Raw genomic sequence first — 19,301 nt, 5'->3', positions numbered from 1 at the left:
TACTGCAATGAACAGACAAAACTCTCTTTCCATGTAGATTTCAGTTGGTATTTATTCCTGCAGAATAATCCACCAGGCATCCTTGCCCTCCTGGATGAGGAATGTTGGTTCCCAAAAGCCACAGATATCTCATTTGTGGAGAAGCTCTTTAACACACAGGGCAACCACTCCAAGTTTGCCAAATCAAAGCAGCTGAAGGACAAGACTGAGTTCTCCGTTCTCCACTATGCTGGCAAGGTAAGAAGACACTGGCAATCCACAGAGCAGACAAAGACCTTTATTCCAGAATCTGATCTAGATCGTACTCTGAATCTAGAATGTACAAACAACTAACATTTTGCTAATTAGATTAAATAAGAAATTAAGGTGGTGTTAAATTTGGAAAGTATCCAATATGATGTTCTGTAAGTATACTTGATGTGAATTGAGTGATTGGATGGTCTTCATTAGGTCGACTATAATGCCACTGCTTGGCTGACGAAGAACATGGACCCCCTTAATGACAATGTGACTGCATTGCTTAATAACTCCTCCAGCACGTTTATACAAGAGCTATGGAAAGATGGTAAGCGTTGATGCATCCTAAAGCTGGAAAGAGTATGAGAGTGTTTCTGATTCTGTTTCTCAGTCCAGCTGAGCTTGGCTGTGGCTAAGCAGCCTAAGTTAACTGTACTGTGTCTTCCTAACTAAAAGTGGACCGAGTGGTAGGACTGGAGACAATAGCCAAGATGTCAGACAGCTCCATGCCCAGTTCGTCCAAAACCAAGAAGGGGATGTTCCGCACAGTGGGCCAGCTCTACAAGGAGTCTCTGGCTAAGCTGATGACCACCCTGCATAACACCCAACCCAACTTTGTCCGATGCATTATTCCCAACCACGAGAAGAGGGTGCGCAGATTCATTCTGAATGCTGGTGCTGTGTGAATGTCCCTTATAGCATATATTTAATGAGCTCTACAGTCAATGGGAGCTTTCTGTTAGAAGACTTAATAATGTGCTACATAGGGGTATTATTAGCATCTGTGCATTTATTCTGTTATATAGTTAATATGTCAGAAGTGGGAAATTCTACTTTTGGAACAGAAGGGGTATACAATGGTTTTTAGCTAGAGCTTGTACTCAAGACTGAAGAGGAACCTCCAGTTAATGTTACAGATTTAGCTTTAAAGGTGCAAATTAATTCAGCTAATAATTATTGGGGTGTAATTAATCTGCCAAAAAAGGTCTGAACTGCCTTCCACTATTCTGTGTCTAAAGTCACCTAAGAGTGCAGAAGTACATATCTCATCACACACAACCATTTCCTGTATTGCTCAGGCAGGGAAATTGGATGCTAACCTAGTTCTGGAGCAGCTGAGATGCAATGGTGTGCTTGAGGGCATTCGCATTTGCCGGCAGGGATTCCCCAACCGTATCGTCTTCCAGGAATTTAGACAGCGGTAAGCAATACGAGGAAGAAAGGGCCACCACTCTCAGCACTTTGAATAATGTCTATTCATACTGTACAGGGAACATTCCATTTTAACTCTCAGCACAACTAAGTTCTACATACAACCATTTGTGCCATCCTCTTTTCTTTTAATGTAGTTATGAAATCTTGGCTGCAAGTGCAATTCCGAAGGGCTTTATGGATGGCAAACAAGCTTGCATTCTCATGGTAAGCTGTGCCACTGATATTATATTTGCTGATTTTCTTATTGAATTATAATGACTATCAGTTATCTACACTTCCAATAAGTCAGCTACAGGTAATCCTGCTCTTTTCCATCAGATTAAGCATCTGGATTTGGACCCAAACCTCTACCGCATTGGTCAAAGCAAGATCTTCTTCCGTACTGGAGTGCTTGCCCAGCTAGAAGAAGAGCGTGACCTGAAGATCACAGTTATCATCATTGCCTTCCAGGCACAAGCCAGAGGCTTCCTGGCCAGAAAGTGAGTCTCAATCTTCCCCATATTTGTTGAAGACCCATTTTTCCTTGAAGTGTGACACATTACAGTAGTGTTGGGGCTTTAACTTTCAGTGCACTCCCTTAAAGCAGTCCTCCATCTCCTATTCGCTTGCAGGGCCTTCGCTAAGAGACAACAGCAGCTGACAGCAATGAAGGTCATACAGAGGAACTGTGCAGCCTACCTCAAACTACGCAATTGGCAGTGGTGGAGACTCTTCACTAAGGCAAGCTTTTAAGACACATGTTTCAGATGCATCTCTGTTGTATATAACAGTACCTGTACAAGTCTTTGCTTGGATTTGTATCTTAGACTCTCCATGAATTTAATTCCTTGGTTTAATATTCAGGTCAAGCCCCTACTGCAAGTGACACGCCAGGAAGAGGAGATGAGCCTGAAAGATGAAGAACTGAACAGGATCAAAGATCAGGCACAAAAGACAGACACAGAGCTGAAGGAGATCACACTGAAGCACACACAGGTACATAAAACTGTCCATGGGCACTTGGATCCTGTCCTGCTAACTGCTGGTTTTACTGTAACTCAAATCTTAATTAACGTTGAGACATTCTGACCTGGCATTTGATGCAATATATTTGTCTGTATTTGAGAGACAGCGTTAGTGATACGTTTGTAGTTTTAAAAAATATTTTTCAAACTTTCTTCTGGGCTTGCATTAGGTGCTGGAGGAGAGAAACCAGTTGCAGGAGCAGCTGCAGGCTGAGACAGAACTGTATGCAGAGGCTGAGGAGATGAGGGTACGTCTGTCTGCCAAGAAGCAAGAGCTGGAGGAGATCTTGCATGAGATGGAGGCACGACTGGAAGAAGAGGAGGATCGTGGCCAAGCCATACAAGTGGAGAAAAAAAAGATGCAGCAGCAGATACAGGTGTGATATTGTCATTTCTCCTTCATCCTGTCACACTCATACACAGTATCTGGGTGTTGCTTGCTTTTGTTGCAAGATATTACAGCTGGAAAACTAAATATAAAGTTTCCTATAGCACTATAAATTGATTGTTGTTGTTGTTATTATTATTATTATTATTATTGGCAGTAGTATTAGCGGCGGCAGCAGTTGTAGAGGTTTTAGTAGAGGAAGTAGTAGTGGGTTTTGTGCATCTCTGGTCCTCTTCTGCCTCCTCTGTATGCTGATACTTTAGCGGTAGTATCAGAAACTACAAAACATCATCATTAATTCTCAATCTAAAAGTCCTACTCCTTGCTGAGAGTGGGTGTAGGACACTTCATAATGACTGGAACTACTGTGAGGTAGAAGAAATTCTTAGTGAGACTCTTAGCGCCATTCCAAGGATACTGATACACTTCATAGATACAGGCATTGAAATGAACTCACATTTCCAGGAACTGGAAGAACATCTTGAGGAGGAGGAGGATGCCCGTCAGAAGCTTCAGCTTGAGAGAGTCACTGCAGATGGAAAGATCAAAAAGCTGGAGGATGACATCTTGATCATGGAGGACCATAACAGTAAACTGCTCAAGGTAGGTGTGAAGCAGAAGAATGGAGGATCATTCACTGGTGAATTCAGCAAGGGCTGAAACGGTGACATCTGAGTGTCATCCACCTGTGATTTTAGGAGAGGAAGCTTCTGGAGGAGCGGGTAGCAGATTATAGCACCAACCTGGCAGAGGAAGAAGAAAAATCAAAGAACCTGACCAAGCTGAAGAACAAACACGAGTCTATGATATCCGAGCTGGAAGGTAAGTATTCAGCATTCATTAGTAACATAGTCTGTTTACTCCATCAGATGTGGATACACATCAGATGTTATACACTATGGATAATAATGAAATGGGTTTAGTCATAAATACTCAATGTCTCTATAGTGCGTTTGAAGAAAGAGGAGAAGGGCCGGCAAGAGCTGGAAAAAACCAAGCGCAAGCTGGACGCTGAATCCAATGACCTGCAAGAGCAGATTGCTGACCTGCAAGCCCAAATTGCTGAGCTCAAAGCACAGCTGGCCAAGAAGGAAGAGGAACTGCAGGCCACCCTAGGAAGGTACATCTTTCAGCGATCGGGTCGCTTTGTTTTATTATTCCATTTGTTTTAATCGCAATTAATTTAATTCACCACATTGACATCATTGTTTTTGTTGTTTTCCTTATATGCATGGCAAAAATACTTGATAAACAAGACATGAATGAGTGTGTGTTCACACAGTTTTAAAAACTTTTTGTGAAATAGACCACGTTTAGCATTGTGGTAGTTCAGCTCACCTTCTGCAGCAGACCATAGCTGTGATTGTCTCTCCACTGCAGACTCGAAGATGAGACAACCCAGAAGAACAATGCCCTGAAGAAGATCCGGGAGCTGGAGGGACACATCTCAGACCTGCAGGAGGACCTGGAATCGGAGCGTGCTGCTCGCAACAAAACAGAGAAGGCCAAACGCGACTTGGGAGAGGAGCTGGAGGCCCTCAGGTCTGAGCTGGAGGACACACTGGACAGCACAGCTACGCAGCAGGAGCTTCGGTGAGTACTGGACCCACAGTGGACCGCTGTTTGGTACCACTATCAAATATTTACTGGTCTACAACGACATTAGATAAGTTAAATGAGCACCTTAAGAAGAATAAATCTGATAGACAGCCAACTATGAAGTATCTATTTTCTGTCTTTAAGAGAGCAGGCTTTGAGAATTTTTGTCAATTACCTGGGTGACCTCGTACAGGGCAAAACGAGAGCAGGAAGTGACGCTGTTAAAGAGGGCGATGGAGGAAGAAAGCCGTTCACATGAGGCACAAGTGCAGGAGATGCGGCAGAAGCATACGCAGGCTGTGGAGGAGCTCACTGAACAGCTCGAGCAGTCCAAGCGGGTAAGAGCTTCTGCGATGCTCTCATCTGAAACTTCAATTTATGCGTGTATGAGCCTCTGCCTATTAAAGCCTAATGTAAGACTTTAGTTGAAGTGAGTAGGAGTCTCTTTCTGCAAAAGCCTAATCTGAAACTTCAGTCTAAATGAGTACAAGGCTCTATCTGTGAAAGCCTAATCTGAGACTTCAATCCAAGTGGGTAGGACTCTTTTTCCGCAAAAAAATAATAATCTGAAACTTTAGTCCAAGTGAATGCAAGGCTTTATCTGTGAAAGCCTAATCTGAAACTTAAGCCCAAGTGGGTATAAGTCTCTGTCTGTGAAAGACTATTCTGAAACTACAGTCCAAGTGGGTATAAGCCTTTGTCTGTGAAAGAATAATAGATAGATTTAATCCAAGTCACTTACATTTTCCTGATCAGATTTCACCCAATTTAAGAAACTGCTCTGGAACAGGGATGAGTTCATTCTCCATGTGTCCTCTCCCTTTCACCTCACTGCAGGTTAAATCTAACATAGAGAAGGCAAAACAGGCACTGGAAAAGGAGTCCTCGGAACTGAGCGTGGAGGTGCGCTCACTGACCCAAGCAAAGCAGGACCTGGAGCACAAGAGGAAGAAGGTGGAAGGCCAACTGACTGACCTGCAGTCCCGCTTCAATGACAGTGAGAGGCAAAAGGCAGAGCTTGGAGAGCGTGTCTCCAAGGTCACTGTAAGTGCCCCTCCGCTCTGCTCTTTACTACTGATGTAATCTCAGTGCGTTGGTCAGTCAAAAAGTGATGAAGAACAACAAGATGGCATGTAACCTTTAATATCATGGCTCAGATAATGCATGCATTGTGTATGCTATTCACAGGTGGAACTCGACAGCGTGACAAATATTCTCAATGAAGCAGAAGGCAAGAACATCAAGTTAAGCAAAGATGTGGCAAGTCTGACCTCCCAAGTTCAAGATGTACAGGTGATTCAGTATTCCAATTTACCACAATTTCTGCCCTTTAAATTCACTCCATATTCTTCTCATGAGCAGTCAAAAACCTGATGCTGACCTTCCTGTGTCTTCTCAGGAGCTGCTTGCAGAGGAGACACGGCAGAAGTTGAGCTTTTCAACTCGCCTCCGCCAGACAGAAGATGAACGAAACTCACTTCAGGAACAGTTAGATGAGGAGGTAGAGGCCAAGAGGACTGTGGAAAGGCATGTCTCCACCCTCAATATACAGGTTAGTCACGGATCACTGCAATTTATGACTGTAAAAAGTTCCAGTAATCCTTTGGATTGTTTAGGGGAGATATCCAAGAAAACACTGCCAGCATTATTTAACCTACTGTGGCTAATCAGTAGCTTTTTTATAATGACCCCTTTGATCCCAGTTGTCAGACACAAAGAAGAAGCTGGAGGAGTTCGTCAGCAATGTGGAACTTCTAGAGGAAAGTAAAAAGCGTCTACAGAGAGACTTGGAGGCAGCCAACACACAGTTTGATGAGAAGGCCTCAGCCCATGAAAAGCTGGAGAAGACAAAGAACCGCTTGCAGCAAGAGCTGGAGGATCTTCTGGTAGACCTAGACAACCAGAGGCAGCTGGTGTCCAACTTGGAGAAGAAACAAAAGAAGTTTGACCAGGTTAATTATGATCTTCATGAAGAATTCAACTGCATTGTGGTACCAAATATATAAAAGGTTGTCTAATGCTTATCTGTTGGTCTCTATGCATTCTCCAATGACAGATGCTTGCTGAGGAAAAGAGTGTTTCCAGCAAATATGCAGATGAGCGTGACCGTGCTGAAGCTGAGGCTCGTGAGAAAGAGACCAAGGCATTGTCCCTAGCTCGGGCCCTGGAGGAAGCTCAGGAGTCACGTGAAGAACTGGAGAGAGTCAATAAGGCCCTACGCACAGAGATGGAAGACCTGGTCAGCTCCAAGGATGATGTGGGCAAGAATGTGAGTAATGTTCCAATTTAATAATATTTAAAGCGAAACGTATCCTATAACAGGAAAAAAAATGCAATGTCAGCAGTAATTTTCTTCGCTAACCTTTTTTAAAATCTCACGTTTGCGTTGTGTAAATCATTGCTTCCATATAGGTACATGAACTAGAGAAGTCAAAGCGCGGACTGGAGGCACAGGTAGAAGAGATGAAGACCCAGCTGGAAGAGCTGGAGGATGAACTCCAGGCAGCTGAAGATGCCAAGCTTAGGCTGGAGGTCAACATGCAGGCTCTCAAAGCCCAGTTTGAAAGAGATCTGCAGGGCAGAGATGAGCAAGGCGAGGAGAAGAAGCGACAGCTGGTGAAACAGGTGCAATCTCGATTCTTGCACACTAGATATTTCAAAGGGAATCAGGACAGACTACCCAGGAGTTTTAGTGATATGTTGATAGATGTTGGTTCCTACAAGTCCATTAAACAGTATTCTGGCAGAGACTTTGTTATCACAAGAGAGAAAAATTGCTGGGCTGTGACATGCTTTTAATAGTTTCCAAATAATGCCTTTTCGTTGTGTATATGCTGCCTGTATTAGCATTAGGCAATAAATATGGGAATTCAGTGGATATCAGTGCTCTAAGTAAAGCTGTTTCCCTAAAGGAGTAATTCCATAACTTTGATCTCAAACATACTGGCATGGTCTATTTAACAACTAATATAGCCATTAAAGACCTAGAAAATAACAAACAGGAAGATTACTCTTTCCAACCCCTATATGGATTTTTATTATTGGCTAATTAAGCCTTTTTTGAAATTTACAACAAGGTTTGTAGAAACCAGTATTTCTGACTACTGCAATGCTCAGAGACGGGAAGAGTTTGAAATGGAATCAGCAGCATGCTGAGTTTGTGTCTGTTTCAGCTGCGAGAGATGGAGACAGAGCTTGAGGACGAGCGCAAGCAGAAAGCCACGGTTTCAGCTGCCAAGAAGAAGCTGGAAGGAGACATCAAGGATCTTGAGGGTCAGATTGAGGCATCCAACAAAGGAAAAGATGAGGCTATCAAACAGTTGCGCAAGATCCAGGTGAGTTGAGTGTACTGATGCAGAGACGTTTTTGTCCAAAATGACATATAAGCTCTTGTGGGGCAAAGTGTGGCTCTGTGGGTTAGAAATCAATGGCCAGCAGAGTAATAATATCACTGAGGGGCCATTGACCAAGGCCCACAACCCCAAAAATGGCTCTAGGGATGCATTTTATCATCCAACCATCCATCCGTTTTCCAAACCGCTTATCCTTCTGGGTCGCGGGGGATCCAGAGCCTGTCCCGGAAGCTACGGGCACAAGGCGGGGAACAACCCAGGAAGGGGGGGCCAACCCATCGCAGGCATTTTATTATAAAAATAATTAAGCACAGTGCACATAAACTCATAGACTTGATTTTTAGATCAACTCTAGATGGTGTCCTGATTGGCTGACTTCCTTCTGTGTTGTAGGCCCAGATGAAAGACTTCCAGAGAGAACTAGATGATGCTCGTGCAGCCAGGGAAGACGTACTGACCTCTGCCAAAGAAAGCGAGAAGAAGAACAAGAGTCTGGAAGCTGAACTTATGCAGTTACAGGAGGTACAATGTTGTACTTCACAGTCATGCTTCTACAGCACAGTTAATTTGAGACATGAGTTAAGCTGTCCAAATGCTTTTATCTGCAGGACCTAGCTGCAGCGGAGAGAGCCCGTAAGCAGGCTGAAGCTGAGAGAGATGAGCTGGCTGATGAACTATCTAGCAACACATCTGGAAAGTGAGTGCTACCAGAAGATCAGGAATGAAGTTCAGGTAGATCCTCATAGATCTGGCACAGCAACATGGTCTTTCTTGTGTGCAAAGGTCAGCCTTGTCTGATGAGAAGCGCCGGCTGGAAGCAAAAATTTCCCAGTTGGAGGAGGAACTTGAGGAGGAGCAGGGCAACATGGAGATACTCAACGACAGGCTAAGGAAGAGCGTGCAACAGGTTGGCAAGGAAAACAGTGGATATGGAAAGGTTCATGCACAATGTCAAGCCTGCTGAAACTTGGCATACATAAACTCGTCTTTCTGTTTAGGCAGAACAGCTGAACAATGAGCTCCAGGCTGAGCGTACTACAGCTCAGAAGAATGAGAGTTCACGGCAGCAGCTGGAAAGGCAGAACAAAGACCTGAAAGCCAAGCTGCAGGAGATGGAAAACCAGGTCAAATCCAAGTTCAAGGCCTCTATCACTGCTCTGGAATCCAAGGTGCAGCAGCTGGAGGAACAGCTGGAGCAAGAAAGCAGGTGAATACGAACCATCGAGAGACACCTAAATTCCTGGTCTCAGTGGAAATGACAGCCCAGCAGCATCCCACAAGCACCCTAAGTACATTTTAGTTTTATACTGCATAATTCTACTTGAGCAGTTTCTTTTTCTTTTGGATATTGATGCTTCACATAGGGAGAAACAGGCAGCTGCCAAGGGTATGAAGCAGAAAGACAAGAAGCTGAAGGACTTGATGATCCAAGTCGAGGAGGAACGGAAACAGGCAGAGCAGTACAAAGACCAGGTAAGTCAGCCATTTCCTCAGTGTACACAGTAGGTGTGATGGATATGTCCGGTACTTTCTTTCTGTCAATAAATAGAAGTGTACAATGCAAAACACAGCATTGTAATATTGTTATGCAGGTTTTAACCTCTATGATCTTCAGTCAGATGATTCACGTTAACTCACTTCTCCACAGGGAGAAAAGACCAACACACGGCTGAAACAGCTAAAGAGGCAGCTGGAGGAGTCAGAGGAGGAGTCTCAGCGTATAACTGCTGCTCGCAGAAAGCTCCAGAGGGAGCTGGACGAGGCCACAGAAGCCAATGACGGCCTTACCCGAGAGGTCAATGCACTGAAGAACAAACTCAGGTAGGACAATGAGCACATGATTGAGGACAATGGCTCCCCCTGTTGGCACTCTCTCCCAAACCTTCTATAAATTCTCTGTCATCAAATATCTCCAGTACTCTCTTCTGGTAGTTTTTCCCAGACTTACATGTCGTTCACAAATTTTGCTCCCCTAAAAACCTACCTTAGACTGCCCAAAATCTGCTATATCCAGAAATCAAAAAAGAATGACTATGAATTTTCTTGCTACGGATTAGCCATTAGTTGAAAATTGCCTTTTAATATTCATATATGAATCTTCAAGATAAAGTGAATTAAACAGATCTCAACCAAGCACTATGGAATGGGGTTAGCAGTTATTTCATAAGTCTGTCGGCCCAGTGTGGGCCTGCCTAAACATGTCTGTTCCACTTGAAATCAAAGCCCTGTTTGTCTTTATTACAGAGGCAATCAGGAGCCTTCGCAGTGACTTAGCAGGTACCCGAGTCTTCAGAAACTGCCTCATAATACCTTTCGCCCTCTCCCTGACCATCCCCTGTGTCTTTCATGCTTACGCCTAGAAGAGTGGAGTTGAAATATGGTTTACAGATACCATACTGTAAATACTGTACATCTAGAGCTGACATTTCAAAGCCATCTAAACCTATACCAATATCCCCCCTTAAGCGTAACACAGAATGCTTCCCCCTACAAAAGCTATGAGGCCTTCTGCTATGTGACCATGTTTCTCTCTATTCTGAGAGCTTTGTTTAGTTCTCTAAACAAAACTCATTTCTCTTGTCTTGGGAGTGAAATGAGTTTTAGAGTTAACCTGCCTGCCACTTCACTGCAGCAGCATCTCCTTTAACTATGCCTCTGTTTAGTTTTTTGTTGTTATAACCAAATATGTAAGTGATCTGTGGCTGTATGCGTCCCCTTAGACAGAGTTTGAGCTGCAACTTTTGTAAAGATGCAGGTTGGATGTGTAAATAATGAGACAACTTCTAGCTGAAAGGTGGAAAACAACAATAATAGAATTTGACTTGGAACTTCATGTTCAGTTTTTAAGTAGACCCAACATCACGTAATATACATAGATACAGTTCAGGCCAAGTAATGTTTCATGTCAGAGTAACGCTTGAAATACTGTTGACCAGAAGTTATCACCCTCCATGCAGGGACTTACTTAAGACCCACATAATATTTTCATAGGATATGCACTGCACAGTTCTACTCAGCATAATAAAAATTCATGAACAATGCTTAAAGGCATAAAGGTGTTCTGAGAACTCCTGTGTAAAATGATGCATAGCTTTTCATTGTTCAACTAAGACGCTGATAGAGGATTATATTTGGCATAAATTGTCCCAGAGCCGACTTGACCAGTAACAGACAGATCCAAAGCCTATATCTCAGAAACCAAACAGAGGGCTCTCTGAATGGACAGGGCTGTTTTTTCTACACCCATTCATCTGCTCTGGTTCTCATCTTTCATTTCTGTGGCTTTGCAGACGGGGAAACGAGCCCTCGTTCAGCAGCGCACCGCGGCGCTCTGGGGGCGGCAGTCGTAGGGCAGTGATTGACAACATGGAAGCTTCTGAGGAGGATGCAGACCTACAGGGGGACCTCAATGGAACCAAGAGTGCTGACTAGAAGAGTCCACGCTTCACCTTCAGTATTTCATTCCCAGTTCATTGCTATTTTCTCAGACAAATGTGCTTACCGGTTAACACAAATCAAACCAGGCATATAACAATGTAACCACAGTTCTACACTGCAAACTCTCAACCAGACAGATGCCTGAGTCATTTGGAACATCGTATACCACTACTACTGAATGCCAGAAATGTGTGCATTCTCGTGGCAAAAGCAAAAGATTCAAATTGAGGTTTGAGTTGTTCGCATCTTGTTTGATTTTCTGTCCTGTGCTGCACTTTTCTATTCTGCGCTCTTAAATCATTACATTCCTTCTCTGCAAACGTGAAACATTACAGCCTCCAGATACAGTGCTGCTGTTAGTCCCCGTTTTCTGCAGGTAACATCATTTGCTTTTGGAACGGCACCTTATATAACACAATAGATAAAATCACTCAGGTAACATCCCACAAAATATCAGAATCTTGGTTAACTGTACTCATGTATAGTTGAGGACCGATCAAATTAAACAAAGGTCCTCCTACTCAGTTTTAATGTAATAAATGATTTAGTAAAATATTTAAAAAAAAATATATTAGAAAAACATGTAGTTAGTGTAATATAAGCCCCCACTTACCACAACTGCTGTGACTACTTAAATGAATTCTGACTGGTTCACGTAAGAGATATATATCCCTCATTTTCAGTGTTGCATTTAATAAACTCAGAAAACTTTTATCCACATCCAACTACTCAACATTGGGCCTTCATTTTGAAAATAATTGTAGGGTTCTTCTGAATAGTTATATTTGATAACTAGAAAACATAAATAGGTTTCTCATTGGGAATCTTACCTACATATTTATGAAAACACCATAAACCTCTGATGGCCCAACCAGGTGTGCTGAAGGAGTTTAAGAGGCTGTCATATTGCATAATTTTATTCCTTTGAGTGCATGGTCAATGTCTAAGCCTGTTTTTAAAGAGCTAATAGATTCCACTCAGTTTAATGAGACCTGTTCAAATGACTGGTTATGAAATATAGCAACATAAGATCTCAAACACCGGTTCATGCAAATGTCTGTTGTATGTTATTTTCACAATATTCCATTAAATTCATAACAATTAGGATGTATTTTGTGTGCCTTAAAAAGCTTATGCTGCAATGGTTAGGAACAAAATATCCTTTCAAAGAATACATTACCATGTTGTAAATTTAGTAATCTAGGCTTTGAATTTCACGAAAAAGAATGCCCCTCCTCTTATTGGGTCAGGCATTTCAAAGAATGTAACTACCAAATAATCAATGCAACCTTATTAGAACATTAATATTTTAAAATGTATTTGTTCAGATATAACACAGATTCACGTACTGATCACTATTCCAGTTGAATTACCCCAATTTTCCTTCGATTAAACTGACATTAACATGTCACTTATCGCAATGTATTTGTGAACCACTTGCACGTAAAATAAAGTGTGTCAACACAACCCAGCCGCTTCTTCTCTCACGTGTGTGTCCCAGTCTCACACCCATACCCTATTCAGCCGTTTTCCCCCATAAAGAATGACACACTATAGCTCACAGATTGTGGAGTGTTTTTTTAATGTACACATTTTGGTATAAAAATGTTTGCAAACCAAACTGCTGTTACTAGATACAGCACCTCAGGTACATAGAGAAAAGCAGGAATCCCCTATGCGTGATGGTGTGGATGCCACACTCACTCTATAACCAAATTTCGTTTTTATCTGGTGATTCCTAAATAGCATTATCACCTAAAGATGCACAAAGGACACACGTAAGAGCTGCTTGGTCTTCCTTGTTCTCGAACAGCCAAATCTGTAGAAAAATAATTCCCTACTTAAACCTCAAATTATTGTTACTTTTGTGCAGACACTGCTAAAAGTGCAAAGATGAACTGTGCCCCTGAGCTGCGGACTGTAACGACCCAGCCTCTATTCTACATGCTATATCTACTTTCTGTTAGTACCCTCAGTAAGAAGCAAAAGCTAAAGTAATTTTAAATGCCTTTTTTAACCAAAACGTGACATTCTCTGACTAAGCAGTTAGATGTCTAAAATTATAAAAGAACCGCCATTTAAAAACCTTTTCCAGTAGAAAATAAAAAATATATTGGCTCCAGAACATTGATGTATTGCTACCTGAAACCTGTCAGTACAATGTTCTTCAGGAGAGGAAACACGATTAACACGCATAACTCCCAATAATCTTCACAATAAATTGTTCAAATGTCAAACTAGACATGTGGCCTATGGCCATTTTTGTATAGAAAAGAAACTTTGTCCAGCTCTGAGTCACACAGACATGTTTTCTGAGGTTGTCTACTTATGGGTAAAAGAGAGATTAAAATTGATACTGCTTAGTTACTGGTGACCTTATTTTTAGTGCACCCCATGATACTAAGTACACATAAATGCCTTATAATGTATAAGAGTAACAAAAGATAATCCTTTTTAACCAAAACTGTCGCCATAGTGAAATATTCCAATAATACATTGCATGGCTATTTATTGAACTAAGCAGTGTTGCACCTCAGTATCCCCTTCAAAACTGTACAAGGGTAATATATTTTATTAAAACATGTACTGCCCAGTGTATTGCTTTGTCACATGATTTTCTTAATCCATTATATATTCTTAAATCAGGATCTACCACTTAGCAAGCACTGCGTATGATCCACAACTGTGTCTACAGATAAGAACATATGGAGAAAGAAAAACAAAGATGCCAGTCCCAAAGACAGATCAATCATAAGCAGTGCAAAATGGTCTCACACCAGAAATACTCCAGTAAGCCTAACTCAGTGTTTGAAGGCAGGGCGATGTTTTCTATGAAAGGGTAGCCAGGTAAGTGGTTCTTGTCACACAGCATCAACATTATTTAACCAGGTCAACACTTCAAGCTCTAACTTGCAGCTGGTGGCCACAGCTGAGTCTCTGCATTATATATATGTGGTTTATTGACACCAAGCATTTACCAGTTTACACAGGACCTGGTCATGATATGGTAATCGAGCTGCTCTGTGCAGATTGAATAACTCCTACTGAAACACTACGTTGCTTGGCTATTCTGTTCCATCAGAAACAGAAGCTAAGTTCACAAAACAGTCACTACTGCTTGTAAAACTACCGCATTCTCTGACATCACCATTTGGCTCTGACAATCTGATCAGTAGTTAATAATCTAGGCAACATGCAACAGAAAGGCTTTAGAAGCAGCCTTGACAGGCAGTATGAGCCTCACATTAAAGTGAGCAGAGATCAAAGGGCAGAGCCTGTGCTTTATATCCGGACAGTCTGACTTCCTCCTGTTTCTACACCTTATGTGGTGTTTTAGTACAGACCAGGACATTCACTAAAACAGGAGGAATGCTTCCATCAGCCAGAACTTATCCTCCTCAGGCATTGTTGGATGACCTTGGAGGTATCCTGGCTCTCTGTGCTGACATCAGCCTCTGCAGAGTCAGAGAGGTGGCCAGAGGGACTGAGGTTGACAGCTTTGGGGTCCAGAGTCATTAAAGCAAAGGCAGCAGTGGCAGAAAGCAGATCTTCAATACACTCCAGTGGGTCCTGGAGGGGGGCGCGGCTGAACACAGGATTATTGCGGAGCAGTGAAACATCAGGTTTTCTAGCACATTCCATTGTTTGTGGTTTTAGTAGTTTAGTACCCGCCATCAGCCCCATGGAGACACTAACTGGATGAACCACAGCTTTGATAAAAGCATGAGGATGTTAAAAGGAGAAATGCAGCAGATTCCTTCTGAGGCAGGGCGGCACACACGCTCTCACAGCAAGATCTTCACCACACCCTGTGGAGACTGCGCTGCCTGGGAGGCAACACTGGAGGGCGCTGCTCCAAAATCCAACCGTTTCACCAAGCTGAAAACACAAGAGAGTACAAGTTGCAGAAAATAAAGCTCTCTCTCCATCACACAACGCAAAGGCAAGAGATCATAAATGCCACTAATCTCAAAACAAATTCATTAAAATACCCCAGGAAATACAGTGAGCATTATTTCCTCAATTTGCGAAAGCTGAGGGACCTCTGGGTTCCTGCCAAAAGCTGTAACTGTAAAGGAAACAGCTGTTGTAACATGCACTTTTTACACAAGAGAAAGATTAAGAGAAGCCCTTTGACAGCTCAATTATCACCAGTGTGCGAGGATCCAAGCTAGATCAAATGCATTGTTAAAAGTTCATGGAAAGTTGTACTACTCCATTATTTCTTTCAGACTTTATAAGCACATGGTATATGTGCTTAAGCAAAGACTCTCCCTGTAAATCACACAATGTCCCAACCTTGCATGTAGCACAAACCCACTCTAACAGAGGCGACTCACCCTTTGTCAAACAGAGGCAGGCTGCTGGCACTGGGTGAGTTCTCCTGAGGCTCCCGCAGAGTAGTAGCTGTCCCGGGGCCCGTAGTTAGTGCCATGCGACCTGGTGACTGGTCGTACACAAAGTCTCGGCAGGAAGCCAGCTTGGACTCCAAGTTCTGAAAACATAGACTGCCATATTGAACCCTTCGGCACAAAACAAACAATCTGATTTCCAAAAGCAAAGTCAGCCACACCGCCTCTTGTGGTGGATTTAACAGGAATGTGTTGAATGGATAACATTTATAAACAAGCATGAAAAGCAATAAAGAATGATCAGATCTGAATGCATTTAACATTACAATGGTAGAATGACCAGCCTGTTTCTGTTTCAATGGTAATACATAAAGGTCTGATGAAGCTCAGGTCTAGCTGCTCTTACCCCAACCTTCCGCAGCAGTTCCCCAACAATATTAAGTGCTGATATTCGGGCGGATGTAGTAAGGGGGGTTCCTGTCAGGCCATCACCTGCATACAGAAGACATTGTCACTACAGAACATCTAGCAGCCTGTAGCTCACTTATTACCAATTAGCTGAAATGTACCGCGGGAGGAGAAAAACCGCTCAGCTCTGAGGCTCAGCATTTATCCTCCCATATCACCGCGGTAAGCAGGCAGCTGCTCGTGGGCTCTGACCTCGACGGTAAGAAGCCGGGGGTGTGGTAAAGGTGCTGGCAGAGCCACGTGCACCCGACGGGGTGGCGGGAAGTGCAGAGGGGGGGCGTGACAGCGACTCGCTTTTCTCTGCATCCTTGGACAGGCCGAGGGATGGACGCCGGTCCTGCCTCTGCTGCACTGCCAGCTCCTGACGGAGGTCTGCAAAGAGGGTGTACACGTACACTTTGTCGGATAACCTGCTCAGTAGCGCCATCTGGTGGCACTGCCTGAGAGAACCGCAATCTTCCGTTGACCACCTCAATGGGCCTGCAGATTCATGCTACATTATAGCAACCCCATTTAAAGGAGGTTTATACACCAAGTGACTTTAAATTTACACTAGAAACAGAAATTCCACAAAAATTCAAAAGGCTGAATTATAAAGCTTGGGAGGTGCAGTCAGCAATTGTGGTTACTGTACGGGTTTAGCATAAGCTCCAAGAGGTCCTTAGGCTCCTCACAATGGGGGGGGGGGGTAAAACCCTTATAGCATGTGCCTAGTACCATGCTACCAACCTCTGGCTTCATCCTTCAGCCGCTGTACTGACTCAAGCAGGTTCTCCTTCTCATCCAGTTCACTCTCCAGGAAGGCATTCCTTTCGATCACATGGTTCATCCTCTGCTCAAAGTCCTCCAAGGACATGATAGTGGCCCTGAGGAAAGCAGTTTGATGAACCAGGAGGTAACATAGCTTTAGATTACAACCCAAAAACACAAAACTCTATGGATGATAAGAAGCTTGCAGAGACATGCTCACCTTTTGGCCCTCTCTAGGTCATCATTGGCCTGCTCCAGTTCACGAATGTACTTCTGCAGATGGTCCCTCATGGCTGTGGTCTCGGCCAGGTCCCCTTCCAATGTGGTGATTTGTCTGAAAGCTTCAGAATGCTGGGCCTCATATTTTTCCTGAAAGTTCCAATGAAAATATAGTTAAAGCATTGCCATCCAATCAACACATAAAAGAAAACAATTTTGAAAACATCCAAGGGTTTGTTTTTGGGAGACAAAGTACGTCTGAATTCAATCTACAGCCTATCGTTGCACTAGCAGAGGAAGCCATTCCATCATCACTCTCAATTCAAGACGTTCTGGAAAATTTAAATGAAAATCGGCCATGAGTAGGACCACAAGGACAGGGAGCACAATCGCACATTCACTAATTTCAATATTCCAGCATTTCCCCTCCAGACACCAGAACAGAAATAACTATCAGCTGCCTCCGCGGATCTCAACTAGGCCTCTGTTGTTGGCTGTGTCTATGAATAGCGACTGTTTGTGTCTGAGTTGGGCACTCAGCGGCTGACTGGCCCCACACATCCACGCTGTCCCGCTCACTGCTGATTTTGGGAATCTCACCACAACAAAACACACTCCTTACATATCTCAATGAAATATTAACTGAAGTCACTGTGAAGTGACCTGTAACTCTAGACAAACCGGTCACTACAGCATGGCTGCTGGTTGTAAGGCCTTTCACTAATGCTGAAAAAATAACTTAAACAGTTAGCATAATCTTAAATGCTTAGTAGTGTTGAATTTTTTTCAAGGAGTTGATATGATCCATGCATTGATACATATATTCGACAACATAGATGGGAACATTCCACATGGGTCAAAGCATTTAAGTAAAGCAGAGCAAGTCTTTAAACCAAAGATGCCGTCAGGCTGAGCCAAATCAGCACTAACAATGACAGGCTGCATATACAGAAGGGCTGACCTTGTAACTTTCCAGTTCCATGCGCAGGCGGTTGTTGTGTGACAGCAGCTCGCGGTTCCTGGCCTCGGACTGTCTCAGCTCGGTCTCCAGCTCCGCCTCATAGTCGCGGCTCATCTGCTGGAACTCATGCAGCTCCTCCTGCGCCTCCTCAGCACTGGGCATACAGAGGGCAGTGATCACACACTGCCACTGGAATGTGACATGCCTCTGAGCAGGAGAACCATGTGCCTAAAGTTTCACGGCTGTCACATGAAAAGTGTACTGGTACAAAAAATAATGAAATTCTTACTTGCATGCCTTCTTGCAGACTATACAGGCAGCAATCAACATGTAGTGTAACAATAGGATAGATACAGAGTGTGACTGACTGTTTATTGTATTGTTGCACTACATGTTGAGTGCTGCCTTGTTAACCAGGTTAGAAAGTAAATCAGGCACCTTTTAACCATAGAGAAGACTTCCCTTAACACCAGAACAGAATCAGAAAATTATCCAGGAATCTGTGTGTATGCTCTGAAAACCAGGATGCTTCTCCCCACCTCTGCTTGTGTTTAGATGCTTGCTCCTTCCAGTAAGATAATTCCTCCTGTATGGAGGAAAACTTTAGCGACTTGGAGTCGTCCATTTAAGTTAGGAAATCGTTATTGTAGGGACGACTGTACAGTCTGAAAGGAAGAAACAACGAGAAGAGTTATTCAAAACAAGAATGGAAAATTATTTTATAAAATCCTTGGTAAGATTATACGGTGTTACACGGCACTCTTGGACCGTAAATCTATGCTGTTAGGATCATAAAACACAGGTTAACACCACAGCTGACAGATAATTATATTTTCATCAGCACATAGCACCCAGTTAGCCTAGCCAGTAAGTTGTCAACGGAGTAAAATGTAAACTTCTGTTAACTAGCAACCAGCTGACAATGTCGAACTACCCTTCAAGGACGCGTAAACAAACAACTAGCTGATATATAATTTCACTCGACGAACGGAATACCGTTATATTACCGACGTGACTAACATTTTAAAACCGCTATAAACCAGCCGTTTAGCCAATCTACGAAAACCCGGCTAACTAGCCAACCAGCGAGAGCCGCGGAGCAGCCCATCTGAGGTATATTCAACGTGCAAACATAGCGATTTTACAGCACTAAATTACAACGAAAGCACACGGCAAGAGAGTATTTTGCCTTACTCTTTTGATGGCCAATATACGTAAAAGTACGCGACCGGACACCGAACGGAGCTGCCAGCCACCCAGTCTTCACCGTCCGAATCCAAACCGTCGCAGGCGGAACAGGAAGCCACACGATTGGCC

The 19,301-nt window shown here is 43.2% G+C and overlaps 2 protein-coding genes across 4 annotated transcripts in view; one reads left to right on the top strand and one right to left on the bottom strand.

Annotated features, from left to right (window-relative positions):
• The window catches only part of LOC111850846 (myosin-11-like), a 29,600-nt gene extending 16,899 nt beyond the window's left edge, over positions 1 to 12,701 (top strand). For 2 of the 3 annotated variants that reach the window (XM_023825153.2, XM_023825152.2), the window contains 28 exons: positions 64 to 237; positions 451 to 565; positions 694 to 887; positions 1,317 to 1,438; positions 1,587 to 1,656; positions 1,771 to 1,931; positions 2,064 to 2,172; positions 2,296 to 2,427; positions 2,627 to 2,833; positions 3,310 to 3,447; positions 3,543 to 3,666; positions 3,793 to 3,964; positions 4,225 to 4,437; positions 4,637 to 4,781; positions 5,281 to 5,487; positions 5,632 to 5,736; positions 5,843 to 5,995; positions 6,147 to 6,395; positions 6,500 to 6,712; positions 6,856 to 7,068; positions 7,617 to 7,778; positions 8,190 to 8,318; positions 8,405 to 8,493; positions 8,580 to 8,703; positions 8,795 to 9,003; positions 9,161 to 9,269; positions 9,445 to 9,617; positions 11,087 to 12,701. In XM_023825153.2, the coding sequence (XP_023680921.1) occupies positions 64 to 237; positions 451 to 565; positions 694 to 887; positions 1,317 to 1,438; positions 1,587 to 1,656; positions 1,771 to 1,931; positions 2,064 to 2,172; positions 2,296 to 2,427; positions 2,627 to 2,833; positions 3,310 to 3,447; positions 3,543 to 3,666; positions 3,793 to 3,964; positions 4,225 to 4,437; positions 4,637 to 4,781; positions 5,281 to 5,487; positions 5,632 to 5,736; positions 5,843 to 5,995; positions 6,147 to 6,395; positions 6,500 to 6,712; positions 6,856 to 7,068; positions 7,617 to 7,778; positions 8,190 to 8,318; positions 8,405 to 8,493; positions 8,580 to 8,703; positions 8,795 to 9,003; positions 9,161 to 9,269; positions 9,445 to 9,617; positions 11,087 to 11,228 (4,353 nt within the window). In that variant the 3' untranslated portion in view covers positions 11,229 to 12,701. Of the gene's footprint in view, positions 1 to 63; positions 238 to 450; positions 566 to 693; positions 888 to 1,316; positions 1,439 to 1,586; positions 1,657 to 1,770; positions 1,932 to 2,063; positions 2,173 to 2,295; positions 2,428 to 2,626; positions 2,834 to 3,309; positions 3,448 to 3,542; positions 3,667 to 3,792; positions 3,965 to 4,224; positions 4,438 to 4,636; positions 4,782 to 5,280; positions 5,488 to 5,631; positions 5,737 to 5,842; positions 5,996 to 6,146; positions 6,396 to 6,499; positions 6,713 to 6,855; positions 7,069 to 7,616; positions 7,779 to 8,189; positions 8,319 to 8,404; positions 8,494 to 8,579; positions 8,704 to 8,794; positions 9,004 to 9,160; positions 9,270 to 9,444; positions 9,618 to 10,040; positions 10,074 to 11,086 lie in introns of all 3 variants that reach the window. The other variant, XM_023825154.2, reaches the window with a different exon arrangement.
• A 96-nt stretch (positions 12,702 to 12,797) lies between these two features.
• nde1 (nudE neurodevelopment protein 1) lies at positions 12,798 to 19,292 on the bottom strand. Its single transcript, XM_023825160.2, has 9 exons — positions 19,179 to 19,292; positions 18,524 to 18,649; positions 17,985 to 18,138; positions 17,025 to 17,173; positions 16,784 to 16,920; positions 16,247 to 16,426; positions 15,993 to 16,078; positions 15,575 to 15,729; positions 12,798 to 15,113 (listed from the first exon to the last, which is right to left on the bottom strand). Exons 2-9 carry the CDS (start codon positions 18,607 to 18,609, stop codon positions 15,020 to 15,022), a joined length of 1,041 nt encoding a protein of 346 aa, XP_023680928.1. The 5' UTR covers positions 18,610 to 18,649; positions 19,179 to 19,292; the 3' UTR covers positions 12,798 to 15,019.
• Positions 19,293 to 19,301: the final 9 nt, after the last annotated feature.

This window comes from Paramormyrops kingsleyae, chromosome 5 (assembly GCF_048594095.1).
Source record: "Paramormyrops kingsleyae isolate MSU_618 chromosome 5, PKINGS_0.4, whole genome shotgun sequence".
Classification (NCBI taxonomy): domain Eukaryota; kingdom Metazoa; phylum Chordata; class Actinopteri; order Osteoglossiformes; family Mormyridae; genus Paramormyrops; species Paramormyrops kingsleyae.
The sequence above is the reverse complement of the archived record's forward strand: the minus strand, read 5'-3'. Positions and strand labels throughout refer to the sequence as shown.